Source organism: Quercus lobata, chromosome 4 (assembly GCF_001633185.2).
Source record: "Quercus lobata isolate SW786 chromosome 4, ValleyOak3.0 Primary Assembly, whole genome shotgun sequence".
Taxonomy (NCBI): domain Eukaryota; kingdom Viridiplantae; phylum Streptophyta; class Magnoliopsida; order Fagales; family Fagaceae; genus Quercus; species Quercus lobata.
The window spans coordinates 68,870,613-68,896,730 of record NC_044907.1 but is presented as its reverse complement, the minus strand read 5'-3'; the positions used below and the strand labels follow the sequence as shown (position 1 = coordinate 68,896,730).

Below are 26,118 nucleotides of genomic sequence, written 5' to 3'. Positions count from 1 at the left end.
ATATTTCAACCTATGATGTCTGCTTCTGATAATTGTGGTTATTATCATCATACAAAGATACTAATTAATTTTTGATATAGGTAAAAATTAGATTCCAAAACTCTTATTCAACCATATGAGCACTATTTGTTGAGATGACCGGAAACACTAAAAATCTAAACCGTAATATAAAGTGTGAGGGGGTATATAGGTAATTTCAGCCATTTTTGTGATCTGTCACTGCTAACTTTCCAGTTTAGTTACTGAGTCTGAGGGGAGTGGTAGTTCTGCTTCCTAGTACTTTTTTAGATGTTCTGAAGGACATCAAAAAAACGAAAAAAGAAAAAAGAAAAAAGAAATAAAAGAGAGTGCTTTTTTAGATGAATCATGAATGGTTCCTAGTGCTTTTAGCGGTATTGATGAGTTTCCTTTTATCAATTTTCATATTTTTGGGTAAAACGGATTTCTTTCTTTTTTGGAGTGGCGTTACCACTTACACTCACTCACTTACCCAGTGGCTCACTTACCCACTGGACACTGCATGGCTGTAAGGCTTTTAAGATGAATATGAATATGTACTTTACACGGGGAATCCATTGTTCCCTCCTTTTCTCTCCCTACTTTCATTCTCTGCCTTAGCTATTCAGATTCTTGAGATTTCATTTACCCCCCCCCCCCCCCCCCCCACATTCTCTCTCTTCCTTCCTTGTGGCTTATATAAAAAAAGAAAGAAAATAAAGACTCATACTTCACAAAACCAATCTGCAAATATTGAATTTTGGGATTACAAATAGGTGAAACCCCTGGAGACCCTTTTCTTTTTTCTCTTTTTGGCTGCTAGTTTCATGGATTCTGTGGGTTTATTTTGTGTTTTTGGGTGTTTTCTGAAATGGGTTTTTTCATTCTATTCTTGTTCTGGTATTAAAGGAGTGACTTTTTTTTCTAATTTCAAGTTACTCAAAGTTTCAGAATTTTCTCTCTTACAATGTGTTTGTTGGTTTATCTGAGTGAAAATGTGTTCCTTCGAAGTTAGAATTTTGGACTGAATGAACAACAATAAGGCTGCTGGTGTGCTTTTAGTTTGTGAAAACGGGGTTTTTTTCAATTTGATACAGTGGTAGACCCCATTTGCTTGCCTCGTTCAATTCTGTGGATCCCATTACCTGAGTTATCTTTTCGTGCCTGCCTTACTGTTCTTCTGTTTTGTTTTTATTTTTTATTTGATGTGTCGTCTATTTACACAGCTGCCAATCCGTATTTTTATTTATTAATTTTACTTCGTTGATTAGTAAAATTCATACTGTAGTATAAATGCTTAGTGCTCTTGATTTAGACCCAATGTTCTTTCTTGGTGCCTCAATTGGGGAATATTCAGAGCTTCTGAGTAATGATGCTTATCCAAGACTTAATTTACATTGAACAAAATGTAGGACACGATTTTTCTGAGGAAAACATCTGGTGCTGGTAGATATTTTTGGTGTCGGAGGTTTGTTTCTAGAGTGATCGCATGCCTGGGAACAAGTACTTCAGTAGTCCAAACCATGTCGGTAGTCCAAACCATATTCCAGGTCGTGTAGAGCGGCTTTTGAGAGATAGAGAGCAAAGGAAAAACAACAGGACTTGTCATTCGAATGAATTAAATGATAATATCAGCAGGTTGAGTGAATCATTTGAGCATGAATTGCGGTTAAGAGAAGGCGAGAACGGGCATGCTCGCCAATACTTGGAAGGTCCTGAAAACAAAAGGTTGCATCAGGAGGGACGTGAAAGGCTAGATGGGAGGCCGTGTAGACAACGACTGTTGGTGGTGGCTAACAGGCTGCCAGTATCTGCAATTAGGAGAGGTGAAGACTCGTGGTCATTGGAGATAAGTGCTGGTGGTCTGGTCAGTGCACTTCTTGGTAAGCGGTGACTTTGGTCTTGTATAGGTTCAATTTAATATTTTTTTACTATTTATTGGTGTGTTGCATATACACTGAGTTCATCTTGAACCCACAACCTGACTTGGAAGTGCCAATTGAGCTATATAGCTTATTGGCTAGTTTTCCTTATTATGGTTTTATCATTTTTTTTTCTTCTTTTGTGTAAGAAGGCTGGTTTCCAAAGTGACAGCTTTATTTTTTATTTTTAGTTTGTTTTCCTAAGTTTGCCTTTTCACCCACAAAGAGGAAGCTAATGCATACTGACGATCTTTCTAAAGGTGTGAAGGAGTTTGAGGCACGATGGATTGGTTGGGCTGGTGTGAATGTGCCAGATGAGGTTGGACAGAAGGCGCTTACGAAGGCCTTGGCTGAAAAGGTACAAATTTCTGTATTTAGATTTCTCTTTTTAGTTTACCTTTTGTAAATTATGTATTGGTTCATATTTATTTCAATAAAGGATTACACATAAGGTTCTGGTTTGTGATAATTTAGTAATCCTGCTAATGCTTTGTTCTTTGTTACAGAGGTGTATTCCTGTATTCCTTGATGAAGAGATTGTTCACCAATATTATAATGGCTATTGCAACAACATTTTATGGCCTCTTTTTCATTACCTTGGCCTTCCACAAGAAGATCGCCTTGCCACTACCCGAAGCTTCCAGTCTCAATTTGCTGCATATAAGAAGGCAAATCAAATGTTTGCTGATGTGGTAAACAAGCACTATGAAGAGGGTGATGTTGTTTGGTGCCATGATTACCATCTCATGTTTCTCCCAAAATGCTTAAAGGAATATAACATCAAAATGAAAGTTGGTTGGTTTCTTCACACCCCATTTCCCTCTTCCGAAATTCATAGGACACTGCCATCTCGGTCAGAGCTCCTGCGTTCTGTTCTTGCTGCTGATTTAGTTGGGTAAGTTTTTGCGGTATTCTGCACCAATATTCAATAGCATGTATAACATTTGTGGTCAGTAAAGTTGTGCCACTGTAGATTTGGCTAATCTCTTAAAATTGTCAAACATAATATTCTTTAGATCTTATCTGCCATGGGAAAGCATATCTTGTATCCACTAATAAACGTTATGCATTTGCTATTATTTGAACTTGCTTTGTATTTCTTTCTTATGTGGCTGCTTGCACCTACATTTTTCTCTTTCTACTAAAGTCTTAGTATAAATAAAAAAATATTTGATGCTTGATTTATGTAGAATATTTCAACTGCAACTTTGGCTGCTCTACCTGATCTTATATATTCTTGTGAGTCCAATTGCAATTAATATGGGGAGGATGCAGCAAATCTAGAGCAGAATTGGGATTGCCTTATCATTGATTTTTATTCATTGGCTGCTTCATGCTCCCCATCCATTTGATTACAGATCAATTGTTCTTGCTCTGTTGAACCAATCTCTAAATTTTATAATGGCGGAGATTCTAAAAGCTCTGGTAGTGTAAAAAATTTGCCTATTAAAATGTTTCCTCCGCTAAATATGTTTATAAATGTTTTTCTTTTCAGCCTGAATATTTCTTAAGTTAGGGTAATGTCATTAGAAACTAACAGGACAAAATAGTTCAGTGACAAAAAACAGAAAGAAAAAGAAAAAAGAAAAACATAGCAATGGATTTTAAAATGGCATCACCTTATTATAATCTTTAGTATGAAGTACTGCTCATGTTTGGACGACTGTTTGGGTTTAAGATTACATTCATTGGCATCTTTTCTTTATTGGTACTTCACATGTTTTGTGATCTGATGTCTATATGAAAATTTATATGTTCCCTGTAATATTTATTTATTTTTTTTACTCTATTGTATCTTGATATTTTAACATGCATAGCCAAGATGAGTATTTTCTTTTTCCCAGTTTTCACACCTACGATTATGCGAGGCATTTTGTTAGTGCTTGTACTCGTATTCTTGGATTTGAGGGTACACCTGAGGGAGTTGAGGATCAAGGGAGGCTGACTCGAGTGGCTGCTGTATGTTCTTCTAAATCTTCCAGCTGCTTCCCGGCGCCCCCCCCCCCCCCCCTTCTCTTTCTCTCTTGCCTTAATAAGTAAAAACTATATTTGATTTATTAAAGCTACTTGCTTTTGTTGCTCAAATATTTTTCAAAGTGAGTATTTGCATGTTCTAACCTTGATATGCTTATTTTATTTCTTTGTGTTTCTTCAGTTTCCAATTGGGATAGATTCAGATAGGTTTATACGTGCACTTGAGGCCACTCAGGTCCAGGATAACATCAGAGAATTAGCAGAAAGATTTAAAGGCCGAAAGGTACATTTTATCTTTACTTTACATTGATGCTAAAAATAAATTACTTGGAAGTTAATTTGACCATTTGATATTTGAATATGCTCATATTATTATTATTATTATTAATTTTTTTTAAATGATAATAAAATTTTATTAGATAGAATCTGTAAGTGTACATGATTTATACAGAAAGGTATGTGTAAAGAGTACATGCAATATCCAGCCGATCTATGGAATCTAAAAGAGAAGGGAACTGGATGCATCCAATTACATCCACTCGCACAATGATCTCAAAAATAAAAACCTAAGCTGCATTGCAGACAGTTCAATATCCTATTGTTTCTCTCCCTCCAAATGGTACTCATGATACATAAAGGAATAGCGTTCCATATCGATGCATTGTTATGCCTCCCAAACAAACCTTTCCAATAGAAAAACACGTCGATAACCTTCACAGGCATTACCTACATACTCCAAATAGAGAGAAGGCGGAAGACATTAATTTCCTAGCAATAGGACAATGGAGTAAAATATGTTCAGTTGATTCTCCATTAGAATTACATATACATCAGAAATGCCTTTACCACTCATTAGGGCAGGGTGACTCAAGCTGGCATGAGTTCAAGCATTGAATAGGATAACAAATGTCTTTCCCACTCATTGATTTGGTGGTTATGGAGTCATTAGATTAAGGATACCATATGCTGGATTATGGTTGAGAATATTTCTTCCAAGTTCACCCTTTATGCATTGTCTAATATCACACAGTCGTATCTCTTCCCTCTATAGGAATATATCATAGAAGTTTTGCTTCTCTTAAAGTTGCTTGTGTGTTTGTGTGTTCATAGAAATGCATTGACAATCTTGTTGGACATGACTTACTTAGCTATCAGGTTATCAGTTGACTCTTTTAGGGCTGGTTTTGAATAACAATGTTAGAGAATTTAGGCCCCAATTGTGCCAAATTTCTAATTTTTAGAAAATTGATTAATTCATCCAATTATGCTCAGGTCTTTATTGGTATGATCATGCACCATATCATGTAAATAAATAAACATAAAATCACATGATATGGTTATGAAAGGAAAACCAATAGAACAATTGTCCCACAGTAAAAACTATTGTGAGGGCTTAACCTTCAAATCCCAGAGGCAATAACAGATCCACTATGTAAAATTGAAGTTTTACAAGTAGAATAACCCTATTCTAATTTGTTACCTCTTGTGATACTTGTTGACGTGACCACATGGAGCACTGAATCCACGAACTCTTCTATTAATGAACTTTGTTGCACGTAAATACTCCTCTCACAACATCAATTACCCGCTTGAATGTTTACTCCAGCAACTTTGTCGTAACCGGACTGCAACAACTTCTCTTTGATCATTGGATCTTTAGGAACTTGAACTTGGATCTCTAGTTGGTGCTTCAAGAGACCTTGGAAGAACTCCTATTTTTGTGTACACCACATGGCTCCCTAAAAGTCTTGAAAAATGTGCCCTAGGGTTGCTGTTATACCTTGGCTTGAAAACCTCAAAACCCTAGTTCTTGACGGCTACTAGAAACAAACCAGAAATCTGAATCTGCATGAATCTGAAGGGTCAAGATCCTTTCTCGATGGGTCAAGATGAATGGATCTTACTCGGTTTAGTTGGAATCAAGTAGGAATCGAGGTTGCAGAAACTTAAGTCTTCTTTGAGCTTGAATGTTTGACTTGTCTTGGACTTGAATTTGACTTCAAGCACAGTCAAGACTCATTAAGGTTCCTAAACTCAATTACATTTGATCATGGTTTGCCAACCTAGTTGCATGGACTCAACAAACAAGTTCTTGCTTATGATTGAAGTGTAAATGTTGGTTTTACCTGTGCTCTCTAGTGGGCTCAACACATGGGATTTTTAACATTTTAAATGGGAGGTAGAGTAAAGATAGAGATCGAACTTAGGATTTCTTACTTTGATACCATGCTAAATTACTGATTGTCTCAAAAGCTTAACCTATTAGGAAATGGTGAATTTAATCACTTAACTATAATTCTAACAACATAATTTAAATATAATTGGTGGTTCTCTATTCCATACCTTCATAAGAGCCATGTGTCAATTTCTTGATCAGATTCTTTTACTGATTAATATAATTTAGAAATTTTTTTGTGTTTGATATTGCTCCCATGAAGGAAATAAACTTTGATATTTCTTTATTGTTCATGTTGGAAGAATTTGTATCAAATACTTAGGGATGTAACACAAAAGATGTCATAGTTATTTTAAGGAGGGGAAAAAATTTTGGGTGGGGAGTAAGGGTGGCAATTCGTGTTTACATGTTTTTTTGTCGTATTGACGCATGAATATTCAATTATATAGGTCGAAACAAACACAACAAGTTTATTAATCATGTCAGGATTGCTCGACTCTAACCTGATTTATTAAACAAGTTGACATGATATGACTTGCATAACTTGTTTAATAAACGAGTTATATTAGGGTCCACATGACCCATTTGATAAATAGGTCATGTAGTCAAATTAACAGGTTACTTGACATGAATAACATGTTTGCAATTCTCATATTTTAGAGAATGTATAAATATATGATTGGATTTTAAACAAAGTCACAAAAATTAAAACATTGCAACAATAAATTTTGAAGGTTAAATTTGTAAAATTGTCCTTCAATTAAATGGGTCAAATGGGTTTCACGTGTCAGACTTGAATTGACCAATTTATTAAATGGGCCAATTCAAGCTGACTTGAATCTAACATGAACCTGTTAAACCTAAGACCTAACCTGCTAACTTTGTGTCATGTTTGTGGGTTTCAAATATTCCTTAATAGAAGGGAGGAATATAGAAATACCAGGATGATATGGATTCTACTTGTCAAGTGGTTGTTTGGAAATTGAGTTGCACCTCATCAGAGTCAAATTTAATAGTTTTACATCAAAGCCTCTATGTAATATATGATACACTTAAGTCATTAAAACAGAAAATAGCATAAAAAAAAGGAATGAAAAAAAAAAAAAATCAATTTTCCCTTTCTGTTTCATTTCTTCTCCTCATTTTTGCAAGTGATGTCCCATTATTTTCATAGTTGGAATACTTGTATTGTATGTGTAGGGTGGTAATTTTCTGTAGAATTGTTTGTTATCACCTTTTTCAAAGAAAAGATTGTTTACACGTTGGATTAATAATGCTTTTACCTTACATTCTATTATCTAATTTATATGATTGTTATGACACAGGTAATGTTAGGTGTTGATCGTCTTGATATGATCAAAGGGATTCCTCAAAAGATATTAGCCTTTGAAAAATTTCTTGAGGAAAACCCAGATTGGCGTGATAAAGTAGTGTTGCTGCAAATTGCTGTGCCAACGAGAACAGATGTTCCAGAGTGTATGCTTCTTCCATAACTTTCTTTTGTTTTGTTCCTATTGCTTCTTAAATACTGGTGGTTGAGTGCGATATATGCTACTTTGATTTATTTTCAAGATGGAAGTGGTGAACTTGCATTAGCTGCTATTTAGTTCAATAATAAAATCCCCATAAGTCATAAAGGAGGAGGGCAGTTTGAATGTCATATTTTGATAATGGCAGCCCTGCCATAGAAACAAGAAAAATTACAGACCATCACTTACACGTCAGTGCATTTTGTGATATGGAAAAATGATTTTGTTCTTTCCCATTTTGAGATGCATTATCATGGACCATGGTTGCGATAAAGTCCCTTCCAAATTGTTGCTCAACTAATATGGGAACCCAGTGGCAATAGAGATTTGTTTGAGTTCTTATTGAACTAAGATGGGATTACAAGTTGTTTGCTACATAGCCTAAGTTTTTCATAACTTTTATGAACCTTATAGCTAATGTATCACTCTTATCTATTGGTTAACCTTTGATCAATTCTTTACAAGTGACATACTCTAGTTTGTGCTTTACAATTGTTTAGAGGCCCTATATTTCAGATTTGGTCATGAGAGTCCATAATTTATGAAGTGAGGTTTTTATATTTTCCAGAATTCACAGAGGCCCCTATATTTATCTGACAGATGCAGTCTATTTGAGAATGCACATATATTGCAATAGTGTCAACTTCTCTTAGTTCATTTCATTTTTATGCACATTTTTTGAAAAATTCAAAGTTCCATAGATTACTTATAAATTAGTGGGAGCTAATCAACGCAGGTTTCTTCCTCCCAATTCTTATACTGTCACTGTGGAATTTATTTTAGATTTAAATAGGTAATGTTGGCGGGTTGAGCCTTTGGCAACGTGGTTAAAGAAAAAAGGCAGCCTCAAGTTACAAGGTCTTGTTATCACCTGAGGCTCTATGCACCAAAAAAGAAGAAGATCTTGTAGGCTCTTTCTGAGTTGTTTTGGATATACATCCTATGTACTTAAGTTGTAGTCTCTTTGGCATCTCCTGATAATCCTTTTAATTTTTTTTTAAAAGAAAGTTCTGGCCCCAAGAGAGGGGGGGTGGGGGGGTGGGGGAGGTGTGAGAAGGCTTTGAACTAGTTACCTTCGCTTCATGAGGCATGGCCCCCAGCCGTTATAAGAAAGTTTTAGTTATTACCAAAAAGAAAAGAATGAAACAAAAGAAGGTGCTCACCCAGTCAATTGCTGCACCAATTTCTAAAATAATTGACAATATTAGAACTCAAAAGTATATATTTCCAAAATAACATTGACCATCATCATAATTATCATCTCTAGTCTATAGATTTAAAAGTTTACCATGAAAGATTTTTTTTCATATCAAATTTACCTATATAAAAATACAAATACATGTGATATTGTGTTATCTCATTCAATCAGTATCATTTTTAATTGCTTTTATAACCAGGCATGATTGCTGCATTTTTTCCCTTTTTAATTATTTAAACATTTTTTTTCTTTTTGAAAATGTACCTAAGTCTATATATATAATATATCAGTGTATTCTGTTCTGCATTTTCACAGATCAAAAACTTACAAGCCAGGTTCATGAAATAGTTGGACGCATAAATGGCAGATTTGGAACGTTGTCAGCAGTTCCCATACATCACCTGGTCTGTCCCAAACTGAGTGATGAATCCATGATATTCAGTATGCATGCTTTTATGTATGCATTTATGTATATATGTATGTGTAGATCCTTTATTGAGCTCAGTTGATGATAAGTGAAGGTTGCTTATATAAGATGGTGTGGAGCTCCATATCCTTTTTGTGCAGTAAGCAATAAATATCTGTTGAAAATGATAGATGAACAGCTGTAATGAATATGTCGTAGGTGAAAGGGCAAGTGAGGGGAGTCTCTTGACCAAAGGAGAGATGAAAGAAGTTCTAAAATTTTTTATATTAGTAATGATAAATATATCCTTTATCCTCATAACATGAATAGGTTGTACGATGGTGGGGTATTATAAATTTGAATGTATTCAAAGTTAGGTGCTTCCCCCCCCTCTTTGGATAGTGCGTATTCTTTTGCTACTTCGGTTGTTTGTGTCATCATAGAGCAACAATATATTCTTCTAGTGGTACTAGAGTTTTACTTGAAAATATTCACTAATGTGGAGAACTAATTCAACAAAAGAAGGAGAAGAATATTTTTTGATTATGAGAGTTGAGTAGTAAATTTATGAAAGATTAGGGTTAGGGGAGAGAGAGAGAGAGAGAGAGAGAGAGCTGTCAGAGAATAGTTTTAGGTTTTAATCAATCAATTCTTCACCTTAGCACACATATTCATATTAAAATAATATGATAAGATTACAAGAAAACACTTAGGCTAAAAGTTGGATCATATAGATCAAACATGCATAGCTTGAAATACAAGAATTGAAAGGAGGCATGAGCTAACAGTTTTGTGAGAATGTCACTCAGTTGATCATCCAAACTAAAATAGGGAGCATATTGAAGTAGAAAACTGTAGGCAAGGACCAACGACAAGAGCTGTATGGTGTACTTTCATGTATATTATGATCTAACATATTCATTTAATTTTTAATTTTCATGAAGTTTGGCTCCAAACGTCTTTGGAGCTATCTTGCTCCAACCTATTATGTGGCGACTAAAGAGACCATCCATGTGTAGAGCCACATGACTTTTTTTGAAATAATACACATGAATAGTCTTATAAATCTCCACATAGTAAGTTGGAAAAGATAAATGCAAACATGTTTGAAGCTAAACTTTGTCTTTAGGATTATTCTATACTGCTGTTACATAAAGGCAATGTAATACCTTCTTATACGGTATTTTCTTTGTCTACAGGATCGTTCTTTGGACTTTCATGCATTATGTGCTCTGTATGCTATTACAGGTACTATTTTATGCAGTGCTATTTTTCTCTGATTCTTTTCTTGACGTGTGTCTTTCTTGATATTGAACATTTCAACATGGACCACAATAGGTTATCATTTTTGCAATTCACTCCATCTGTCTCTCGATATTGATGGATCTTTTTGGGTTCTCTCTAAATATATCATATTTCCAGAAGTGGAACTTCAGTCTCCTATATTATCCTCACTTTTTTGTAACCAAAAAAAAAAAAAAAAAAAAACCACAATTCTTATAAAAAGTTGTGCAACCTCAAAAATTAATTAAAGGAAATTTTAGGAGGATCGCTATATTTTTACCTTTTCAATGACGGCTGTTCCTATCACAGGCAGATAGTGGGAATGGTGAGCAGCTATTGCTTAATTGTTCATCTTCCCTTTGCTACTAGATAATCGTTCCTAATGAATTACTAGTTCTCCCAAAAGCTTAAGTTTTTAGAAAATGATGAATTCAATAATTTAATTATTATTCTAACACTCCTCAATTGTGGGCACAAACTCCCCTTCAATAAGTGGAGCCCAACATGTGGGATTCTTTGACTTTTTAAAATGGGAGGTAGAGTGGAGACATGGTTCGAACTTGGAACCACATGCTCTGATATTATGATAAATTACCGATTCTTTTAAAAGTTTAAGTTATTAGGAAATGATGAATTTAATGAATTAATTTTTGTTATTCTAACAGTGTCATTTCAAAATTAACATTGAGAGGCAAAGGGAGTACTTTCTAAATAGTTTTAGTTCATTGATTGAACTAAATTCTTATAAAAAAAATTGTCTGATATGGTTCACATTTATACATTTTCAAAAATTTCCTGATTCTAGAGATGCAAGCAATATTTCACTTATATACATTCTTAGTAATTTCCCATTCTAGAGATGCAAGCAATATTTTAGGAATATGTTGCACATACGGTTGGCTTTGGCACCACAGTATTGATCGTCTGTTTTATGAATTAAAGGGGATAATATATTTCTGAATAGTAAGTATCCTTGAAAAATTAATGTAAAGAACATAAGGATTTGTGAGTTTTGTGTCTAGAAGCTCTCTCAATGTAAAAGAATTGATGTCAAAATAAAAAATTGGACTTGGCATGTGTATAAGCACCAATGCACTTAGCTAATAAACATTGGTGCATAACCTGTTTACTAGATCATGCTAGAGAAATTTCTTTAACCTGTAGCTAGCAGCAGCTCATTTTTACAGGCACAAAATTAGTTCCAGACGGCTATAGAACTACCCCCTGCCCCTTTTTTTTTTTTGGGGGGGGGGGGTGTGTGGTGGGGGTCATATGTCTAATCAGGAAAATGATGCTCAGCTGTGGCTTTTCTGCCTATTGCTTCACTTTTGAGGGAGGAGTTAATGTTAGGTTCAGATAATTCTGGGTATAAATATGCCAATGTATCTTGGACAGTGCAAGGGCATGGAATTGGCTTCTTTTGGAAAGCTTTACACTAATCTAACGTAGTTTTCTAGGCTACAACGAAGGTGGGCTTAAAAGATGCCCAATGTGTTATTCACTTACTCTGTCTTGTTGGCCAATGTTCCAGGTAACAAGCAGGCTCTAACTGGAACGAATTCTTGAAATATTTATAAACGCTTTTGGAAATTTGAATTTATAATGCTAGTTTCATGTGAGTATCATCGCATATTCTGAATTGTCACTAGGAGATTAAAGTTTGTAGCTAATTACCTGAATTATGTCGATGTAAATTTTCAATTGAAGATTTTTCTTTCCCTCTTCTTTCCTTGTGCAGATGTAGCACTAGTCACATCTCTAAGGGATGGAATGAACCTTGTCAGCTATGAGTTTGTGGCATGCCAAGATACAAAGAAAGGGGTTCTTATTCTTAGTGAAGTAATTACTAAATACTTGCATGTTTGGTTATGCTTGATCATTACTTTTCACTCTTTCTTTTCCCTATGTTTTTTCTCTTTGGCTTATGTTTTTTTTTTTGCATCAGGTAGTGTTTTTGAATATAATCTTTATTACCTATCAAAATTTTTTTTTTTTTTTTTTTTCAGATTATTCATTGGTGTTAAAACTTTTTTTTAGTGGAGGTTGAGATCAGATAAAAAGAAGAGTATTGAAAAATCTTTTAACTCAAATACCCTTGAGACAATGAATTTTGGTCATTGGCTCTCCTAGTAGCTGCTCTACCTTATTTCACAGATTTTGTGAACCAAATTGATCAAATTCTAAGGAATAGTGTACTCCCCCTCCCTCTAAAGCCTTCAAAGTTCAAGCTATCTTTTTTTGCTGAGTTTAGTTCTTGTAACATGCTGTTTATTATTGTATGTGTTTGTTTGATGGACTACATCTGTCCCTCCCTCTCCCCCCCTTTTTGTTTTAACTGTTATTATTAAGGTTATATGGCTGGGATCTTGTACCTTGAATGTAAGATTGTAAATGAACCGATTTGTATATAAACAACTTGTTTATGTTGGTTTATTTAATAAATGAGTTAGAGCCAAGCCCCTATTTATGCTTGATTATTAAATGAGCCAAGGTTAAACATAATAATGTATTTGTGCACAAGCTACGGAATATGAAGCTTTATTTGAGTATATATAATATTATATTTTTTCATGTATACCTTTATTTACCTAGAGAGAGCATTTGGTAGGGTCCAAGGTCCCTATAAAGGTTGTGGTATTGTGGTGGGTTTTGGAAAAGGATTTACCTTAAAATATATGAAGTTGCTTAAGGATATGTATTACAAAGCTATAACTAGTGTGAGAACAAGTGGAGGTATCACAATTGAGTTTCTTATCACTAAAGGTTTGCATTAAGTCCACATCTCTTTGCACTAGTAATGGAGAAGCTCATTAAATTGATTAAAGAGGAAGTTCTTTGGTTTATACTTTTTGTAAATTATTTATCCTTAGTGGTTAATGCTAGGTTAGAAATTTGGTGAGATGCTCTAGAATCTAAAGGCTTTTGAGTAAGTAAGACTAGTATGGGCTACATGTAATGTGAGTTTAGTAAAAGTAGAAAGAGTTTGAGTTTAAGGGATGGTAAGACTTAGTGGTCTAGAGATACTAAAGAGCAAGAGTTCCCAACATCTTGGATCAATTAGTCATAAAATTGGAGAGATTGAAGAAGATGTGAATTGTAGGATTAGAGAATGATGGATGAAGTGAAAAAGCGTATTAGTATTTTTTTTTTTTTTGATAAGTAACAAAAATTTTATTAAAAAATGAAAAACAGCCAACCCGAGTACATTGGGAATGTACTATGGGGGCATAAATCAATAACCAAGATTACAAGGATCAAGTAAAACAGGAAGGGAAGAACAAGAAAAATGACAAAAGACCACATTCCAATCGAGGAGAGTGTAGAAAAAAGGACATAACATAGAGCGTTCACATCCCTCAAAACTTCTAGCATTCCTTTCGTGTCAAATACACCATAACAAGCAATGAGGCATAATTCTCCACAACTCTATATTTCTATGTCGTCCAAACTTACCTTGCCAAGAGTCAAACAACTCAATAACCTTCTGAGGCATAACCCAATGAATTCCAAACAAACAAAACACCAACGACCACAACTCACAAGCAATGGGGCAATGAAGAAGAAGATGATCCACTAACTCTCCACAATTCTTACACATATAACACCAATCAAGAACTAGCACACGTCGTTTGCGAAGGTTATCTGTTGTTAAAATCTTACCTAAGGAAGCAGACCATGAAAAGAAAGCTACCCTTGGAGTAACCTTCGATTTCCAAATCATCTTCCAAGGGAAGGATAAGATGGTAGGATGGTAGAAGGAAAGATAGAATCCTCTAACCTCAAAACCTCTACTCCTTGCTGGCTTCTAACACACCCGATCCGGACCCAAACCCCGTACCGTCAAAGAGTAGACCATATCCATAAACAGATCAAAGGATTCTTGTTCCCAATCTTGTGGAGGACGACGAAATTTGGCATCCCAATGAATCCTCCCACCAGACCAACACATAACCTCCGCTACCGAAGAATCCTTTGTTCTACTAATACAATAAAGTTCCGGAAAAGCCTCTTGGAGAGTACGATCTCCACACCACACATGCTTCCAAAACTTCACTCTAGTACCATCCCCCACATCATATAGAAGTAGTTTAGAAAAACTCATCGAACCACTCCTAATATGTCTCCACAAACTAACACCATAAGCACTGGTCACCTTTTTCGTGCACCAACCACCCCAATCATTCCCATATTTCACCTCAATAACCCTCCTCTATAGAGCATCGGTCTCCATGCCATACCTCCATAACCATTTTCCTAACAAAGTAGAATTAAAACTCCTCAATCGTCTAATACCCAACCCTCCAACCTACAGCGGCTTACAAACCTGAGCCCAATTGACTAAATGTAATTTAGAGTCACCATTATTGCCACTCCACAGAAAATCTTGTTGTAACTTCTCCATACGATTTGCCACCTTCCCAGGTAAAGGCAGAAGGGAAAGGAAGTATGTAAGTAAGGAGGAAAGAGTACTTTTAATAAGAGTTACCTTACCCCCCTTAGATAGATACAACCTCTTCCACCCTGCTAATCTCCTTTCCATCTTCTCCAAAATAGGATTCCAAATTGATAACTCCTTATATTTAGCTCCTAACGGTAGCCCCAAATATCTCAATGGAAGAGAGGATTGCCTACACCCCAACATCCCTACCAGAACATCCATATTGTGCACCACTCCTATAGGAACCAACTCAGATTTTCCCAAGTTAATCCTTACACTTGAGACCTCCTCAAATCTAGCCAGAATTGCTCTCAAACTAGCTATTTGCATAGGATCAGTATCACAAAAAATAAGAGTGTTATCAGCAAATAAAAGATGAGACACCATCACCGAGTTATCAGCCATATTACCTACAGAGAAGCCTGAGAACTGACTAGTAGTAGCAGCCACATCCAATATACGACTCAAACCCTCCATAACAATATCAAATAGCAACGGAGACAAGGGGTCCCCTTGCTGAATCCCCTTAGAACTACCAAAGAAATCAGAAGGACTACCATTGATCAGAATGGAGAATTTAACAGTAGAGATGCAACACATTATCCATTTTCTCCATTTCTCTGAAAACCCACAGCGCTGAAGCATATACACTGAAGCAATTAAAAAAGAGTCCAAAATCTGTCAACCTTTCACAATGCATTCTGAGAATTTGAAATAAGCCCTTGTGCCACCCTTCTAAGACGATTGGCCAACACCTTAGAAATAATCTTATAAATCCCACCAACTAAGCTAATAGGCCGAAAATCCTTGATCTCCACAACATCCACCTTTTTGGGAATAAGAGCAAGGAAAGAAGCATTAAGACTCTTCTCAAATACAACCTGAGTATGAAAATTTTGAAACATTGCCATAATTTCAATCTTCAAAATACACCAGCAAGACTGAAAGAACGCCATAGAAAAGCCATCCGGGCCAAGAGCCTTATCACCCTTAAAATCACTAATCACGCCAAACACCTCTTCCTCATCAAATGGCCTATCTAGCCAAAGTGCATCTTCCTCCTTGATACAAGAGAACTCCACATCATCTAATAAAGGTTTATGAGCCATAGTTTCAGCATATAGCTGTCTATAAATATGAGAAATACAACTTACTATAGCCTCCGGATCTAAAGACAATTCTCCATCTACCATAAGCCTATCAATGGAATTAAATTTTCTGTGAGAATTAGCTATACGATGAAAGAATCTGGTATTCCTGTCTCCTTCTCTAATACAAAGGACTCTAGACTTCTGCCTCCAACAGATTTCCTCCATCAAAGTAACTTTTTCTAATTCATCTCGAACTCTCTCCAACTCCAGCCTTTCCTCCTCCAATAAAGCTTGACTATCCTCAATCTTCTCTAAATCACTAAGCTCTTGCCACAATTTTCTCACCCGATCTTCAACATTTCCAAAAACCTCCACATTCCATTTCTTCAAATCATTTTTCAAGAGCTTCAATTTATTGGCCAAAACAAAACTTGGAGCTCCTAGGACATAAAAGATTCCCACCAAGATCGCACCCTCTCCACAAAACCCTCATCTTTAAGCCACATATTCTCAAATCTAAACGGCCTCCTACCTCTCTAAAAGGAACCCCCCTCAAGAACAATCGGGAAGTGATCGGATAACAGCCTAGGCAAGCTTTGTTGAGAGACAGATGGAAACTTATCCTCCCAATTTGCAGAAAACAAAAATCTATCCAGCCTAGCCTTCGAAGCAACTTCACGAGTATTAGACCAAGTGAAAGGTCCCCTTTGAAGCGGAATATCAAGAAGGCCTTGCTCAGAAATAAAATTGGAAAACTCCCGCATAGCAGCAGTAAAAGAGGTAGAACCAGAACGCTCAGAAGGAAACCTTACCACATTAAAGTCACCACCCACACACAATGGAACATTCCACCAACTGTTCAAACCAAATAATTCCTCTCATAAGAACCTTCTGTCTCTCACAGAATTAGGACCATAAACGCCAGTAAACGCCCAGACAAACTGATCTGACACACTTGTAAATCTACAAGAAACCGAAAATCGCCCCATAGCTTCCTCCACTTTATTCACAACCCGTGTATCCCACATCAGTATTACCCCTCTAGAGGCTCCACAAGAGCCTAGATAAGACCAATCAACATGTTGAATTAGTATTATTGTGTGATTGTAGAATACCTACTAAGTTAAAGGGAAAATTTTATAAATTTGCTATAAGATTAGCTATGCTCTATGTTATTGAATGTTGAGATTTTAAGAAACAACATACTCATAACATGAGTAGCTGAAATGGGAATGTTAAGATGGGTAAGTGGAAATATATGGAAAGATAGGATTTGAAATGAGGAAATTTGCTTTAAGATAGGAGTGGGACCCATCGATGAAAAGATGAGGAGAGTCGTTTTAGATGGTTTGGTCATATTCAGAGGAGATCAACTTATGCATTGATAAGGATTGAGTTGATTTAAGTTGAGGGAATGAAGAAGGGTAGAAGAAGGTCAAAATTAACATTAGTAGAAGTAATAAAAAGGACATGTCAAATTAAAGAGGTAATAGAGAGTATAAATTTGGATAAAATATAATGGAGAAAAGGAATAAATGTGATTGACCCTAACTAATTTGCTAAGGATCTATACTTGACCCTTTGAGACAAGGGCTTTGTTGTTGTTGTTGTTGTTGTTATGCATTACTTTATAAAAATATGCATGTATAGCCTTGACATTGGATTATGTAAGTTTGGAATTTAGAATTTAGTCATAACATATCAAATTATTATAATTTATTATATAAATAGTTCATATCGTAGTAATAGTTTATATATATATATATATATATATCAATAATTCAAGGTTGGTGATTCTTATTTTTATTAGTTCATAAATTGAAAATCATTATTAACTCAAAAAGTATATATTCAAATATCAAGCTTGGCTTGTAGTCAAAATAAAATAAAATGAACCAATCATGATCATATAATGCTCAACTCAGCTTGGTTCATTTATAGCTGCCTGATGTGAATGTATGTCTTACAAAAGAAAACCATTTTGATACATATTTAACCAGAAGAAAAAAAAAAAAAAAAAAATCAAAATTCAGTTTATTTTATGTTTCTCTAATGTTATTGTTGGCTAGGAACTTCAAGTTGGCAAATGGTATGCAATTGGTTAGACTTATCGAAAACCAAGCCATATAATTTCCTTTGTTATTTCATTAACATTGTGATTGTGCTTAACTGAAGATATAAAAAAATTACATCTTGTGCAAGAAGACTTTAATATGATTTTGACTCTGCTGTTTGATGGTCATATCTCACTTCAAATCCTTGAATTCAAGTATGAATCTTTTGTGAAGAAGCATATGAGATTTTAGAAATCAGAGTGTTTAAAATCTTAATCTTCTTTGCTGCAACAGAAACAGAACATCACAGTTTAGATTATGAAACACATTTTTTTGTAAGACATTAGATTTCAAATCACATATTTTCAAATGCATGTAAGTCTAAATATATGCTAAGCCTAATCTAAATTTTAATACTTTTTCTGCATTTTGTAGTTTGCTGGTGCTGCACAATCTCTGGGTGCTGGGGCAATACTAGTGAACCCCTGGAACATTACAGAAGTTGCAGCTTCTATTGCCCAAGCTTTGAATATGCCAGCTGATGAAAGAGAGAAGCGACATAAACATAACTTTGCGCATGTGACCAGCCACACTGCTCAAGAATGGGCTGAAACTTTTGTGAGGTATACCTGCATTACTGTTGTAACATTCTTGTGATGTGACACTGACAGTTTCTAAGTATTTGTTTGCTGTGATGACTTAATTATTTGTTTGAAATAATATGCTATTTATTGCAACACAACCCTGACAAACTTTGATTTTACTTCCAATTTTCCAATAAAAATGTTAAAAGTTACATTTGGTCAATGATCTCTAGCTTGATTGGCTCCTCCTCCCCTTATAAGTTCTAGGTGGAGGGTGTGGTTGTAAGTTCAAGCCCCATTGGGTGCATGTGTAATTTATCAATAAGAAAAAAGTTTCATCTGATGCTACCATCTGGAGTATGTATTTTTTCATTTGGGGTAGAGAGAATTACTTAGAGAAAAAGTCCGGTAAAATGATAGTTGCATTTCATCTAGATTTCAGAAATGATTCAAAACAGAAAAACATAAATTATGGTTTGCTCTTAATCCAGACCAGAATTTTAGCACTTATTTTAAACATGGTCATGCACAATACTTCAAGTGTGCTATGATGGCATTAATATGCACTTGTGTTTATCAACAACATCAACAATAAGTCCCAAATTTTTAGGGTCGACTATTGATCCTACAACAGATTAGTCAGCCACATATATTTTTTTCCTCCATTCTATTCTATATATTAATGTTAAATGTATCCTAACTAGTAATTAATTAAAAATACGTAATTCGGGGAATGTATTAATTACATTGCTTGTGTTTTCCTAGTAGTTGTGTGTTATTAGAAGTGGCATGAAACAATTCTTGGAGATGGAATTAATTCTAGGAATAAAATCTGTGAATAGAATGAATATGTGGCCATGCTTTCAGTTTGTTGAATTAAATTTGAGTTTGGTGTCATTACTTCACAGTGAACTAAACGATACTGTGGTAGAGGCAAAACTAAGGACACGACAAGTTCCACCTTTTCTACCAAACAAGGATGCAATCAATCGTTATTTACAATCTAATAATCGATTGCTTATATTGGTATGTACTTTCTGATTTAGATACTTTGTGTAATTGAAATGTACTGTAGTTAAGAAATGACATTGCACTATATCATATGGCAGTTCTCATTAATTACTATATAACTGCACTGTATTTAGGTGTACGGATGTCAATTATGGAAAGTCAGTTGAACATCCATTGTTAGTTATTGAAAAAACTCAATTTGCGATGATTAAACATAATCCCTTAATGCTACTTTGAGGATCTTTAGATTCATATAGTTTAAGATGGTTGCCCAGTTTTTGCTCCTTGTAGTCAGCATGTTTCTTATGAATGATTTTGCTTTGGAAAAAGTGTCAGTGAATCAATGAAAGTGTAAATTTTCTTTTACTTTTTTAACTTCTGTCATCTACCTATTGCTTCCTGCTCTTATGTTTACAATGCCCTTGACCCCATGATAGAGGTTCTTGATTAATGTTTGCATTGTCCTACTTACTATTGTTTTAAACACTACACCTATATTTGGTTAATAAAAAGTTAATGCAGAATGATAAGGTCAACATTTTGAATCTGCATTACATGATACATCAAGTTTATATCAAACCATTCTCTTTCTTCCAATTGATTATCATTGAGAAATTTTATATTTTTCTATTCATGAATGTTTGTAATCAATCTGAAAGCCTTTTTATTTTTATTTATTTATTTTCCTCCTGTATCTCAGAAATGAGGAAAATGTAGCTGTTCAATTCTTTTTTGGATTAAATACTATTTTGGTCCCTAAACATTATGAAAAGTTTGTTTTTCATCCCTAAATTTTAAATAGTTCATTTTTTGTCCCTAAACTATTGAAAAGTTCGTCTCATCCCTAAACTATTGGAATTTTTTTTATTTGTCCTTAAACTTTAAAAAAGATCTTTTTTCATCCCTAAACTATTAAAAAAGTTCTTTTTTCATCCCTATTTTTGTCCCTAAACTATTGAAAAAACTATTTACAAAGTTTAGGGATGAAAAACAAATTTTTGGTAAAGTTTAGAGACCAAAATAATATTTTACTCATTTTATATATATATATATATATATACATATTTGAGTGTGTGTAATTTCATTTCCTCATCTTGCTAATGGTTTGAACTTAGGGATTCAATGCAACATTAACTGAACCAGTGGACACTCCTGGGAGGAGAGGTGATCAAATTAAAGAAATGGATCTTAAAGTGCATCCAGGTCTAAAAGAACCCTTGAAGGTGCTTTGCAGTGATCCAAATACAACAATTGTTGTACTCAGTGGGACTGACAGAAGTGTCTTAGATGAGGTAATTTATATATCTTTGCTTTAATTTCTTTTCCGGCCTTACTGTATCCAGTTCTTGACATACTTCTTTCACAGAACTTTGGAGAGTATGACATGTGGTTGGCAGCAGAGCATGGGATGTTTCTACGCCTTACAAAGGGGGAATGGATGACAACAATGCCAGAGCATTTGAATATGGAATGGGTTGACAGTGTCATGGTAAGTGCTGAAACTGTATTTCTGTTTAATTTTGTTCAAACTCAAAACTTATGATGCTTATGTCATGTTTTCAGCATGTATTGGAATACTTCACGGAAAGAACTCCCCGATCACATTTTGAACGTCGTGCAACTTCACTTGTATGGAATTACAAATATGCAGGTACCCTTTTTTTGGTTTGCACCTTTCTCTTTCTAAATCTTTTGAAGACTTATATTTTTCTGCTCTCCCTTTATATTTGTATTCTCATCTTTTAATAATGGTAGATGTTGAGTTTGGAAGACTTCAAGCAAGGGATATGCTGCAGCATCTCTGGACAGGCCCAATTTCAAATGCATCTGTTGATGTTGTTCAAGGTGGCCGATCTGTTGAGGTGCGAGCAGTGGGTGTCACAAAGGTGATTGCATGATTGAATAGTTAAAATTTCTAATATTATGTGATTATTTTTAGTTTATGGGTATTTAGCATTTTTGTTGCTATCTAATGATATTCTATACAATCAGGGTGCAGCAATTGACCGCATTCTTGGAGAGATAGTTCACAGTAAATCCATGACAACACCAATAGACTATGTCCTGTGTATCGGACATTTTCTGACAAAGGTATCATTCGTTTGTCTCTTAATGAATGCATCTGGAGTTTATTTTGTTCTGGAAGCTTCATGTTTGATATGAGTAATGTTATTTAGCTGCTATCCAAACTTCTTTTCCAGGAAATAGGATTTGGTAATTTCCTTGATATGACTATTATTTGATAGAATTAATTTTTCTATCTTTATAATTTTTAGCTTGGATCCTATTTTGCACTTATGAAGTAATAAGTGCTGGATCCTATTTAATATTTCATTTGAGAGATTGAAACTTCAGAAAGACAGCTGAAAACTGTGAATTCCAAGAAAATTTAGAAAGGGTTTGAAGACATCAGATATGTGCTTTAACCTAGACATCTTTGCAAATGTCCTTCACAGTTTAATGAGCCTGTCAAGTGTCTGAGTTTGATTTCTTTCAGCTTGTTACATAAACTTATACAAATCAACTGCTATGTGTAAGCACAGTCCAATTTGAAGTCGATGCATTAAATAATTTTTTAACAGTAAAATAAAATAAAATTGATCATTGTCAAAGTTAAAGTTGTTTCACTCTTTATTTCAAGTGGACTAGTCAATTTTGAATATTTAGCATATGTATTTATGGTGATGATTGAGTGAGAGAAAAACCTGAAACTTTGATGGCTGTGAGAAGTTTACTGGGGACTTGAAACTACACTTTTTGAGAACGTTGTTTGAGTGGTCAATGGTGTCAGGGAAGTTTTCTTGTTCAACTTTTCTGAGTTTCTTGGTTTTAGTTCTTTTAAAGCCTGGGTACGAACTACATCTTGTTTACTACCTGTGTACTTGATGATTTTTTATTCGAATAAAATTTGTTGTGTAAAAAAAAAAAAAAAAAAAAAAAAAATCTGCAGAGGAAAACTGGAGTCATACAAAAATTTGAATCCTTACTACTAAACATGTGAAACGTGATTATTTATACATATTACTTCATAGATGTTTAGCATATTTACAAATCATACAACAACAAAAATAACAAATCCTTAGTCCCAAAACCCTACTAAAGGTTATTCACCCATGTTATGTTAGACTTGGATGCTGGCTATAGGTATTAATTCTAGGTGTTAGATTAATCTAATAAATGTATTTTAATCAGGATAAGGCCTGACTGAATGAAGCTTTTAGTTATCCACAACGAATCTCTTAAAGAAGTTAAGGTAATTAGTGGTGAATTTGTGACACCTTTCTCTCATCTTCTGTCTGATCATCCATTTGATGTGTGTATGGTAGCATGCATATTGAACATCAATCCCTTGTTAGGTGTCTCATTGGTACTTCACCACATTTTAGGGTATATTTGGAATGGAGGGAGATTAGGTTTGAAGAGAGGGGAAGGGTGGCCAGAATATTATATTAAACATCCTTCTCCTGGCCTTGCATCCAATCATAGGCTTGAAGCTTTTGTAATACACCTTTTACAATAATCAGCTTTACAGAACTGGTGTGAACCAAATGTTGTGACTTGAGACAACTTCTGTGGGCTTCTTGTTCACTGCTCAAGCTTTTTTATTTTTTATTTTTTTATTTATTTTTTATTTATTCCAAAAAAGGATGCACTGAACTCCCAATCAACTTTAGCTCAAATGGCACTTTCTCCTCCCTTTAATAACTATGTAACTTCCTAATTAAAAATAGAAAAGGATGCACTAAACTCAACTATCAGGCAGTCCTAACTCATCTTTATCATTCTTTTTAATTCAGCTGGTAAAACCTCTTATCTTTGCAGTCTGGTTTCATTTGGATTTTGCTACCCTCAAACCTATGCTACATCGTAATTTAGTCCAGTGTACATGTTTTTGGTGGGACCTATCAAATGATGAATGGTTCCTATATACTTCAAGCCTACTATAAGATTTACCTTATGAGATATAGGCTGATTTAGCCTTAACAACTTAGGATGAATGGGGAAAAATCACCACTTAGTTTTCCATATTTTGCGTTGCCTCATTTTTAATCATATAATTAATAAGCATAGGAAATGAACAATAGTGGACTCAAGCTTCCACTTAATTTTTTTTGGTTAAAGTATGCTTGCTTTTGAGTGGAAAATGGAGAACATGAACTGACATCTGTATTTTCTATCTTAAAATCCTGATTAAACATCTTTCGTTGCTACAGGATGAAGATGTGTACACCTTTTTTGAGCCAGAGCTTCCTTCTGATGCCATTGCTATTGCAAGAACCAAGGCAAATGATGGACTCAAGCAACCTGGTGAGAGAAGATCTTCTTTGAAGCTTCCAGCCAACAGAAGTGGGTCAAAATCATCTTCATCTCAAAGACAGACTCAACGACCTTTGCTGAATCCTGACAAGAGAATTACCAATCATACCTGCGGGAGTGGGCGGCGGCCATCACCAGAAAAGGTTTCATGGAATGTGCTTGATCTAAAGGGAGAGAACTATTTCTCTTGTGCTGTGGGACGAACTCGTACAAATGCTCGGTATACACTTGGATCATCAGATGATGTTGTCTCCTTTCTGAAAGAACTGGCTGATGCATCTTAATTTGTAAGGTTCATTAAGTTGAGCAATGCTATGCTTTCCTATCTTGTAGTGCATCCGCTTCAAAATTCAACGCCCAACTTACTTAGGCAATGAGAAGGTTCATTGACGATAATAGTTTTATTTAGTTGTGATATTCTTTCCTCCAAGAAATCTAACCCCTTCGTTCCAAAGGACTTAGTTTGTTTATAACTCCCACTAAAAAAAATTAATATAAGTACATATTTTAAAAATCTAACTGTTAGATTGTATGTTCTTTATGTGCTTAACATGCATGTCGAATTTTGTGCAAATCAGATGTTAATTATTATTCGATTTATAAAATTATTTTGTGTTGAATACTACTTTAGGTTATGTGATTTGGTAGTATTAATTTGTTGTCTTTTTTCTTTTCTTTGATTGATAGAAGTTATCTTATGACATTATATAATATATAATTATATAATATTATTTTGGGATAATTATAGATTACCCACTTGTAGTTTAGCCCAAATTTAACTTACCCACTCGTGGTTTCATTTTTGACACTTTACCACTTGTGTTTGCCTTCATTACTACTCCGTAACTCACCTCCCTTTCAGACGTTAATCTAACACATAACTCATTAAAAACAAAGCCCAAAACAAATCAAACAGAACAAAAACTTTTAATAATATTGTCTGCTTCTGTTAGGGGTGTCTACAGGTCGGCCCCGGTCGGGTTTGTGCCCAACCTGGAATCAACCCGATAGACTTGGGTGGGAGAAATCCGAACCCGCAACCGACTCGTGTGGAGCTTCCAATCGGTCGGATTGGGTCTTGTTGGTTTCGGGTGCATATCAGTCGGTTTCAAGTTCGCTACAGGGGGTCGAAATCTAGTTGGATCTATTGAGATCTGGCCAATATTCCTCCATATCCTTCGAGATTTGGTCGAGATCTCGCTATATTTGTCGAGAACTAGACGAGATCTCATTATATCAGCGGAGTTTTGAGTTTAGACTTACCGGTTTTTCGCCGGAACACGAGATTTGCGATTGGAAGAGAGATAGGCATTGGGCGGGTCGGGTTCTTCGGTTTCTCAAGCAGTTAAATTGAGATTTGAACGGATCGTATCGAGTCTTCACGCTAGCGACTTGCAGCCGACCGAACCACCACTCAGATCGGGCGGTTATCGATTCGGAGATTGTCAGGCCGGTTGGATTCTTTGGGCTGGGCGGGTGCTAGACAGCCCTAGTTTCTGTGTTGTGGTTTGTGTGGATGAGCTCCTCGATCTTGTCATTGTTCTGGAGCTTTGCGGCCATTGCTTCTCTCGGTGATAACTCTCTTTTCGGCTAACTCCTGACAATTGGCGTGTCAACGTGTGAGGTATGCATTTCCTCTTGTGTAATACTTTCCTTGGCTTCAAGAATGAACTTACCAAAGCCCTCTCCTCAGATGAATCAACAACAGAGATTGATGATTCCGTTCATTCACATATGTATCTTCATAAGAGTTTGCCTTCTTTGTTGTCATCGAAGGAGATTTGGGTCTTTATGTGAGAAATCAAGGTTCAAGGACAGAACTGAGAGGAGTTCTAACACGAGATTTGTGATCTGCAACATGGATCGGAGAAGGGATCTTCAGATGAGCTGACTCTTTGTTAAGCAAGTAATTTATTTGGCTATTTGGCATGTGCAGATTGCTTAATCTCATTATCTTTAGATAAATATTGAAGCTGGTTTTATTGTTGATTTTTTTTTTCCTTTTATTTTACTTATTTTTTGTGGATCTAATTTGTTTGGTTGGTGAGAAAGTGTGGGAAAGTTACACACAATTATTATCTTTAGATGAATATTGAAGTTGGTTTCATTGTTGATTTTTTTTTTTTCATCTATTTTA

At 35.1% G+C, this 26,118-nt stretch overlaps 1 protein-coding gene across 2 annotated transcripts; it reads left to right on the top strand.

Moving 5' to 3' along the window:
• Positions 1–356: 356 nt before the first annotated feature.
• Positions 357–24,500, top strand: LOC115986411 (alpha,alpha-trehalose-phosphate synthase [UDP-forming] 1-like). 2 transcript variants are annotated; one of them, XM_031109403.1, is made up of 18 exons: positions 357–526; positions 1,410–1,880; positions 2,180–2,277; positions 2,426–2,814; positions 3,764–3,878; positions 4,075–4,176; positions 7,395–7,545; positions 9,112–9,200; positions 10,402–10,450; positions 12,225–12,325; positions 18,505–18,692; positions 19,562–19,679; positions 20,780–20,956; positions 21,031–21,153; positions 21,228–21,315; positions 21,420–21,550; positions 21,657–21,755; positions 23,879–24,500. In XM_031109403.1, exons 2-18 carry the CDS (start codon positions 1,487–1,489, stop codon positions 24,263–24,265), a joined length of 2,799 nt encoding a protein of 932 aa, XP_030965263.1. In that variant the 5' UTR covers positions 357–526; positions 1,410–1,486; the 3' UTR covers positions 24,266–24,500. The 2 variants fall into 2 exon arrangements, with proteins under 2 accessions (XP_030965263.1, XP_030965262.1); XM_031109402.1 differs by lacking the exon at positions 357–526 and adding an exon at positions 559–773.
• Positions 24,501–26,118: the final 1,618 nt, after the last annotated feature.

Excerpts from the sequence above, each read along its gene's own strand:
- LOC115986411 (XM_031109403.1), top strand. The coding sequence starts at position 1,487 with ATGCCTGGGAACAAGTACTTCAGTAGTCCAAACCATGTCGGTAGTCCA. Across the intron at positions 2,278-2,425 it reads CGAAGGCCTTGGCTGAAAAG|AGGTGTATTCCTGTATTCCT; the intron begins GTACAAATTTCT and ends TCTTTGTTACAG. Across the intron at positions 7,546-9,111 it reads GAGAACAGATGTTCCAGAGT|ATCAAAAACTTACAAGCCAG; the intron begins GTATGCTTCTTC and ends GCATTTTCACAG.